Source organism: Lactuca serriola, chromosome 3 (genome assembly GCF_051521515.1).
Source record: "Lactuca serriola cultivar US96UC23 chromosome 3, Lser_US96UC23_V15, whole genome shotgun sequence".
NCBI lineage: Eukaryota > Viridiplantae > Streptophyta > Magnoliopsida > Asterales > Asteraceae > Lactuca > Lactuca serriola.
This window is the reverse complement of record NC_136410.1, coordinates 155,089,506-155,098,278: the sequence shown is the minus strand read 5'-3', so window position 1 is coordinate 155,098,278 and position 8,773 is coordinate 155,089,506. Positions and strand designations below refer to the sequence as shown.

Sequence of the window (8,773 nt, the reverse complement as noted above, 5' to 3'; positions counted from 1 at the left end):
AAAAAAAAAAAGCAGCTTCTCTAATTTGCAATGGAAGCCCAAGGCTACAAAAGTTAAATACATAACTCCCCCCATTTTCTAGTAAAAAACATGTACAACGAAACAAGTTTCCATATATTTTTTTTAAATAAAATAAAAAAAATAAAAAAAAAAAAAACCTTATAAATTATGAGTGTAACAGAAAGAAATAAGTAATTACTGGTTTTGTTGTGTTCTTGGTTTCTTGAGCACTTGATCATAAACAACATCATCATCTCTCCTCCTAATCGCACAGTGTTCCATTCCTTGATTACCATCAGATAGAAAATCATGCTCCTGAACACACACACACACACTCATAATTCAAGAATATTGTCATAAGGGTAAAATGGTCATTTAGTCTTTCTCATTAAGACGGTTTATCTTATCCGCTATACAAAATACAAAGAAACAGAGACCACTCACTCTATCCATTTTCTGTTCACTCACTTCAGCCATACAAACCTTAACAAAACTAAAATGACCATTTTACCCTTACACTTCAAATGACCATTTTACCCTCACACAACCTGCTTTCCCCATTTTATCAAAGGCAAATTACATAAAAGCCACCATATTTGGGCCATTTTTGTATTTTAACCACTATAGACTAAATGACCATTTTACCCTTACATTTCAAAATATTTTCCTGGTTACCCGGTTATATAAATGGTTAAAATATAGAGAAAAAAAAAAAAACAACATACTTTCACCGTTTCATCAAAGGCAAATTACATAAAAGCCACTATATTAAGGTCCATTTTTTACTCACTATAGACTAAATGACCAATTTACCCTTCCATTCCAAAATATTTTTCTGGTTACCCGGTTTTATAAAATGGTTGAAATATAAAAATACACAACCTACTTTCACAATTTTATCAAAGGAAAATTACATAAAAGCCACTATATTAAGGTCCATTTTGTCAATGAAAGTCAAAATAGAGTGGCTTTTAATCTTTTTATGTATCTTGCCATTTTATAAAAAAAAAACTATAAAATATGGTTTTTTTTATTGACCTTGATTCCAAAAGATGTTGAAGTTGATCCACTACTTGTGCCTTTTCTGATATCAAATTGCACAGAAATATTCGCTTGTGAAAGATCAACTCCACAAGAACCCAATGCTTGAGTTAAATTATTCAACAGCCTGTAATTAATAATCACATAAAAAATATTAATTAACAAAAACATTAAATCAAATAATTCAAGAAAATGAAAAAAAAGAAAAAATACTCACCCTTTGGAATAAGCATCTGAGATTCTATCTCTATCTCTATCTCCTTCACTTTGCATCTTCAATTCTTGAAGCTCATTTGGAGTAGCATCCTCATTCATTAGAGATCTATCATCCCAATATTCATGAGGAATCCGGGCAGCCCGGGCAGGGTCAGGGTCAGGTTCGGGCAGATATGTGTTTTGCTGTAATGGTATGTCAAGGGCAGCTGCTCGGGCAGCTGAAGAGTGACTCAGTTCGTGTTCTATCAAGCTCTGTGTGTTTGACAGCATTGGTGGGGAAAAGACGATATTACCCTCGTGTAAAGATCCGTTTTTTATGGGTTGTGATTGATCTGTGAAGGTGTCTGTGACACTATTTCCTCTCTGTTCAAAAAAGATTTATAGATTAACATCTTTATAGTTATATGGATGTTAATATTATGATGAAAAAATAAAAATTATATTTATACCCATGGCATTAACTTTGTGGGCTCTGGACTCCAACCATGAAATGTTCCTTCATATACTTGTAACTTTTCTTGTAAAAATTGGATATATTGAATCACCTAAGTTCATAAGAAAGATTAGTAGAGTTATGTTCAAGTATAGAAAAGGTTGTAGTTGTATATAACAAGGATACATAGTTACATACCTCTAACAAGAAAGAAGCTCTGTCTCTTTTCTGATCATTTTGAGGAATGAGGTCTCTTAAAATCTGGAATCTGTGTAGTTTCAAGGTTATTAGGTTGATTAGAAAGTAGAAACAGTGTGCATGAGAACATGTTGTAGAATAATTTGCATCACAATGAAAAGGATGCATCAAGTTGCATGTAGAAGTAGAACCTTTTTATTCCAGATTGTAAAAGCAAGAAATTGGAATAGTTTGTTTATATAAAAAGTCCTAAATGAAAACATGTTTTCATTGTGGAATAAACATCTCCTTCAACCCTAATCATCCTGATAGATTATACTACACGAATCCTTTTTCACAATTCATATATGGAAAGAGAGGCAGAGAGACTTTTTTTCTTCAATTTCCCTCCCTTTCTTTCCAAAAATACAGAGTGTAAGCAAGCTATGAACAGAAATTCTTTAATCCTATGTTGAGAAAGCATGTGTATGGAACAGAAAAGGGTAATGATTTAAGATAAGATGAAAAAAATCAAGCATGCATGCCTCTCGTTAATTTTGCTCCTTCGACGCTGCTCCGTCTCAGAATGCTTAGAACGATGAGAGCTCGCCTTCTGATCATTCCTCCTTCCATCTGCATTCAATTAGAAAGTTCAATTTCAATTCTGCATGCACAAATCTAGGTATATAAAATACGTATGTTTTTACGAAATAAAAAACCTTTCTGTGAGGAAGCATCAGTTGTTCTCGAAATGAAATCTTCTTCATCCTCTTCTTCTTCTTGATGATGATGATTCTTCACAGTCCTTACCATCAGCTCCAATTCCTTCTGAAGAAACACAAAATTCTATCATCACATAAATGGCGCAATTGAGGCAAACAAACAAACTCACACGATACGGATAAGCAAAGGTGTAGATACGGAAACAAAACCTAGTGTTTAAGCGTAGAGGGAGAGGCGGAGCTGCAGTCGGTGTTGCGGCGACGTCGGCGGCGATAAAAGTCGGTACGGCGGAGGAGTTTGGTGGTTTAATTTCCGAGAGGGCCGGAGAAATGGGATACGGTGGACAACTGTACGGGTCACTGAAAAGCCCTAGCTTGATGCTTTTTTAATTAAAACATTTATTTGTTTGTGATAATGGTGTGTGATAAAATACGCCGCGGTGCACACGTTAACTTGGACCAGGTTTGCTAAAGTGTACACTTTTGGGCTTGCACGGACGAGGCCCATATTGGAGTTTGTTTGGACTTTGGAATTTGAACTCTCTTTTTTTTTTTTAATAATTACATTTTCCATAATACACTTTATTATTTATTTATGAAAATACAGCACTATTTATTTTGAAGTATATAAGATATTTGTAAAATATTTATTCCTTTGTTGTAAATATTACTAACAATGTGGGTACGCAATTTTATAAAGTGATTTTTGTAACTATTTTATCGACATTATTTCACAAAAGTTGTCAAGTTTTACTGTAACGATCACTAAAACAATTTTACAAATTATATAATATATTAAAAGAGAATCCTCTTTGTGAACAGTTCTCTGTTCTGAATGGTGGAATTTTTTTCTATTTTTCTTTGTTGGGTTTTCTTTTGGTCAGAGGCACCAACTGCTACGTGTTAGTATGTTCTATGATATAGGATTGCTACATGTTATGTTCTGCTCCAACCTTCCACTGCTTCCAATTACAAATCGACAGCAAATGATATACCACCCCTTGAATACACCTTCTATCCTCCACCGCTTCATCTAACTAGATTAATCCTTACCTTACAAAAGCTCCCTTCATACTACAAACCGATTCTCGACCACAAAGCGAAGCTCAAGATTAGGGCTTTGCGTCGCTAACGTCCCTGAGATGAGCGACACCTGCCTCCTCTACCTCCATTACATTGCCACATGCTTTGTCTTTTCCAATACACTTTCTCTTACTACCCTGGTACCCTCTTAACTCTCTTTCATTTGTTCCTGTCACACCCCGAAACCGTTGGCGGAAACATTTTGGGGCGGAGGACGTCATGTATAGCATCACAACCAATGAATAACAGTAATCATATCAACACAACCATTACAGTGAATGTTTGAATAAAAATGTTTACATCTGTTTTGAAACTCAGTTTGAAATACATCCAATACTTTTGCAAAATAAAACTTAAAAACTCTAAATGCTTCGGTTCTTCGAAAATCCAGCAAGTACTTGTCTACTGATTTCCTGAGAATACAAGCAGTTTGAAAAATATCAGCTTAAAGCTGGTGAGTTCATAAGCAGTAATTTGTAAAGAAAACTTATTGATGAGCGAGCCGAAATGATTTTGTAGTTTCAAGAAAATTCGATATTTTCTTTAGTGAAAAACGTAGTGTGATCGATTTCGTATACAACCATGAATGTTCATTTCTGAAAATCGTATAGATATGCAAAATACTACTTCATGTGACTAGCTAAAACTAATCATGAAGTATACGTATTTAAATATAGAACCGTAGCATAAATGATTTGGTTTTGAAAACCTTGGCTCGGCCAATATGCATAGTGTGTTTAGTTCTATTTGGTATAAATAAAACTACTGAAGAAAACCAGGTTAGCAAACTATCGGTGATTTATACATAATGTGAGTCGTATAACCAAGCTTGATATGACTAAAGACCTTTCCAACGTTCTTCAGGCGTTGACGTTAAATGACATTTGTAAATCTCAGGCGTGCTCGCCTAACTGTAGCTAGCAGTCCAGATGTGCGATTGTCAGTCCCGAATAGATCTATTCACAAATTTCACGCTCTCCCTCCATGAGACTCTGGTTATACAGTGGTAGGATTTATCCCTGTACACCTAAGGGTATAGTAATGAAGTAGCGCCTCACAGTATCGTACAATCTAGTTTACATGTAATGCAATAGCGTTTTACCGTAGTAGAAATCCGAATGTATACCGCGAATAATGATAAATCACGATTATGAAAATCATGATAAAGCAGTGATATAAACTGTAACCGGTTTCTGTTCTAGTGCATATGTTTAGTAGAGAAGTTTCTATGCTTGATAAGTTTTTAGAGAAATCCAAAACTATACCGATTATAGTTTATAACGTAATGAATAACGTATCCGTAAAAGCTATGCAAATTTTTAATGGAAACGCCCCTTATGCTCAATAAAGCATGAAGTTTGCATAAGTTTTATGTATATTCCTGAAAACGTTTATGTTTAGCTTGTAAGAAAACATTTATGTTTAGCTTATAAGAAAACATTTATATTTAGCTTGTATTCCCCCTGAAAACCTTAAAAATACGGAAAAATATAGGGGTATGAACTCACTATTGTTGCGTGGAGTGGTTGACTGAAAAGAAGGTTCCCGAGTTTTTGCATGCGACACTTAATGAAATCCTATTATCAAATAAATACGTATATGTATCTAAATTAGTGATTTCGATAAATAAAGTGTTGGAAAACACTTGAATTTGGTTGAGGAATGTTACCGAGACTTGCTTGGATCGAAGGAATGAGTTTACTGCATTAGAACTGTTGAGAGAAGAACTTGGAGACACACTTGAACAAACGTTAGAACAAGTATATTGCGGAATAGTTAATCTCAAAGGATCATAAAGCTCAACAATAATATAGTTAGATAGTTATATAGTTAGTTGCGGAAAGTAAAGAAATATAAATGACAACAGTTGTTATATCAAGAATACACTTAAGCTGATTCGTAACAATGAATGCATTCACTCCGAGTTAATAAGGAAGATCAAGCTTAGTGATTAAGTCTAAAAGACTTGCTCTGTAGAGAGGTTATAGTTAGATATGTTTCAGTAGCAATTTAGAGTAAGAAGAATAGAAAGATAGAGAAATGAAGAAGATAACTTAGAAATATATTCAGAATAATTCATAAGTCATCAGAGATGAGTAGTACAGAGGTAGTAGAGACAATTTCAAGAGTAAAAGAAGTGAAGTATCTAATACAAAGGAATGAGTCTCTATTTATAGAGATTCAGAACTAGAGTACAACTCTATAAGCAGCCGTGCAAGGCATGCTGGACAATAGAGTATATTACATAAATATAAGAAAAATATTCTAGATAAGTAGTGATAGAAGTCTGATTGCGGTTGCTGATGAAGAACTGACTCCGGATGCTGAAATGGCTGCGGGTGCTGAACCGTTGCGGTAGGTAGATGGTTGCGATATCTTAGTTCAAGAGGGTCACTTTTATGTTTCAACAATTTCCCCCCTAAGTGACCTCTTTAACTCCGGTTCAGGTATCAAGTTTGAGGAACTTGATCAAAATCCACCAGAACTTCCTGACGTTTTCAAGCCAAGTGATTCTTCTAGAAATTTCAAATTTGACTTCTGCAGTAGTATGCTTCGATCTTTCAACTGCGGTCTTGTAGATGTCAAGTTGTTTCTTGGGCAGGCGGTGCATGACATTCATTGGAATGAAGTATTTGATGTTGTCAGTCTTCTGTTTGAAGATGATGCCCAGTTCAGGAAAGTTCGTTGCGCATAGTGATCTTTCTTCGAAGCCTTCAGCAGGCATTGGCACATGTTCAAGTGGGGGAAGATCAAACTTCTTGATTATGGTGGGGTGGATATCCGCATCAATCTTGGCGAAGTCACAAACTGTATCCCTCAGAAAGGATTTGGCTTTGTCAAGTGTCATTTGCATCTTCAGATGCTTTTCTGCCTTGTTTTGGAAAACCCTGGCAATAAGGAAGATTTCTTCCGGATTCATGCTTGGGAAGTCTGCCTGAGTGCGTATGTAGTCATGCTCTCTTCTGGTGAGGGTATACTGAACAAAATCAGCCTTCATGAACTTCAGCATCTTGTAATTTTTTACTGCGGATGGTCTATCGTTAGACCATATGTTCTCAACAGAGGAGCCATGCTTAGCATAAAAGCGATTAAGTCTTTCAAACTCCATCGGCAGTCGTTTGCGATAAGGGAGACTGCAGTCAAAAGACTCAAAAACTGCAAAATAATTGGCATTGGGGGAGATTGGAATATCCCAATATCCATCAGAAGGGGGTTCAGCATATGTGAGATGTGGAGTGTAGTCTTCATCCAGTAGCCTGCGGAGCGGATTGACCCATGAGTTTATCAAGGACTCATCAATCATAGTATCAAATTCGCATTCTCTCCATATGAGTTCAGCAAGCTTGACCGCCTTCCAGTCGTGTTTTCTTTGAGCTGTGGCAGGGGAGTCTGTGGAGCTTGTTGATGACATATTTTCCTCAAGATTTTTGAGGTGAGGAGAAGTCTCAGGCCTTTTGAGGGTGTTGTTTATAGGTGAAGAGTGAAGAGATGGAATATTATGGGATGGTGGAGGTGAGGGCTGCGGTGTGGGAATTTTCTTTGTGGTGATGGGGGGGCTCTGATGGATGGAAGTATCCAAGTGGTGGACTTCCTCATCACTTCCCCCTCTTGAGGGATGCAATGGAGGTGCTTCCTCAAGCCATTGTTTAAGTCCATCCACCTTGGCACAGACTTCTGCAAAGTGAGCTTTCATGGTCTCGGCCAACTGGGAATTGTTAGGGGTGGAGGAGTTGAAGAGCAGCTTGTGTATGTCTTTTGTAAGTTGGAGGATCTCAGGGCCATGGAAGTTAGAGGTGAGGGATTTCTGCATTCGGTTGATAGTGGCATGAAGAACAGAGATAGTGGACTCATAAGCAGTATGAGTCTCATCTATCACTTTCTGAGATAGTGAAGCTTGATCCGCAATGGCTGCTTGAAGATCCTGTTTGATTGCGGTCACCTCAGTAATGAGGCGTTCCGCTGCAGCCATGAATTCCTGATGGTTGGCCCTGCAGTTGTTGTTAAGGGATCGGATCCCCATTTCTACCTTGAGAGAGATGCACTCAGCAGCCATACGCTCTCTCGTCTCGAGTCATTCGACTCACTCAATTAAAGACTGCGGTCCTGGAATGTCTTCAGGTGGAGGTTGGGTAGGTTTAACTGCAGCCAAAATTTGATCAACTTTGGCTTGAAGACTTAGGAATTCCTTCCTGGTGACAACATCCTTCTTCTTCTTCTTTTTCTTTTCTTTGGGCTTTGAAGTGGAATGCTGAGAACCACTAGACTCTTCTTCTTCTTCAAACATCATAAGGTCGTCGTCTGAAGGATTTGGTTTGTTGACCTCTTGGATGTCTTCATCATCAAAACCGAAGGTAGGGGCGGAGCTGAGTTCAACAGCAGGCTCTTCGTCTTGAGATGGGTTGACTGCGGGAGAAGGAATAGGAGTTGGAGTGGGAGGAACTCTGGAGGTACCTGCGGCTGCGCTAGCAGCTTGAGATTTTAATACGGTTTCTACCATTTGATCCATCCAGTTTTGAATCTTTTGGATTGTGGCAACAGTATGGGCATTGTTGATGGCATTTGCCTAATACTTGGCCACGGATAGTATTTCCTGTTCCTTTTGTTGTTGTTGTTTGACCTGTTGCTCCTTGCGGGCTTGGAGGGCTCTTCTAAAGGCCGCATATTTCTTGATTTCGGCATCAGTAGTTGGCTGATACCGACTCCAAGAATCACTTGAGTCATCGCCGTCAATTCTTTGTGTACGCACCAAGGTGTCCCTTGGGTTCACGGATCCTTGCACATGTGTGCTCACCGTGCCTAAACCACCTGTAAAGGATGGAAGCAGAGTAGGATTTCCTAGGATTCCTTGGTCTCCTTGACCATTGGCCAAGTCTGGCCTCGGCCCAGTTCTGGCATGGGCGAAAGAGATGCCCTGCGGATGGATTGGTGTTTGAAGTGTTTGTGATACATTCAAAAGGATGGAGTCTAACTCCTCGAAAGAAAAAATGTGCAGTCGGGAAGCCCTGGAGACCTTAGGGCGATGCCCAAATTTATCTACTTGAGATTACTGGGGGGGCTGTCTCCACGTTCAGATGATGAAGGTGATGAAACAATCTCACAT

At 38.0% G+C, this 8,773-nt stretch overlaps 1 protein-coding gene across 1 annotated transcript; it reads right to left on the bottom strand.

The window, feature by feature from the left end:
- Window positions 1-2,977, bottom strand: LOC145093294 (transcription factor BIM2-like). The gene is made up of 8 exons (XM_079031385.1): window positions 2,800-2,977; window positions 2,587-2,695; window positions 2,413-2,500; window positions 1,889-1,958; window positions 1,707-1,802; window positions 1,259-1,620; window positions 1,039-1,168; window positions 1-315 (listed from the first exon to the last, which is right to left on the bottom strand). The coding sequence occupies exons 2-8, from the start codon at window positions 2,678-2,680 to the stop codon at window positions 196-198; spliced, it is 960 nt and encodes a 319-aa protein (XP_078887511.1). The 5' UTR covers window positions 2,681-2,695; window positions 2,800-2,977; the 3' UTR covers window positions 1-195.
- Between the last annotated feature and the right edge of the window lie 5,796 nt (window positions 2,978-8,773).

Coding starts and splice junctions, on each gene's coding strand:
- LOC145093294 (XM_079031385.1), bottom strand. CDS start 2,680: ATGGTAAGGACTGTGAAGAATCATCATCATCAAGAAGAAGAAGAGGAT. Junction 2,501..2,586: donor TGATGCTTCCTCACAGAAAG/GTTTTTTATTTC, acceptor AATTGAATGCAG/ATGGAAGGAGGAATGATCAG. Junction 316..1,038: donor CAACATCTTTTGGAATCAAG/GTCAATAAAAAA, acceptor GTGTGTGTTCAG/GAGCATGATTTTCTATCTGA.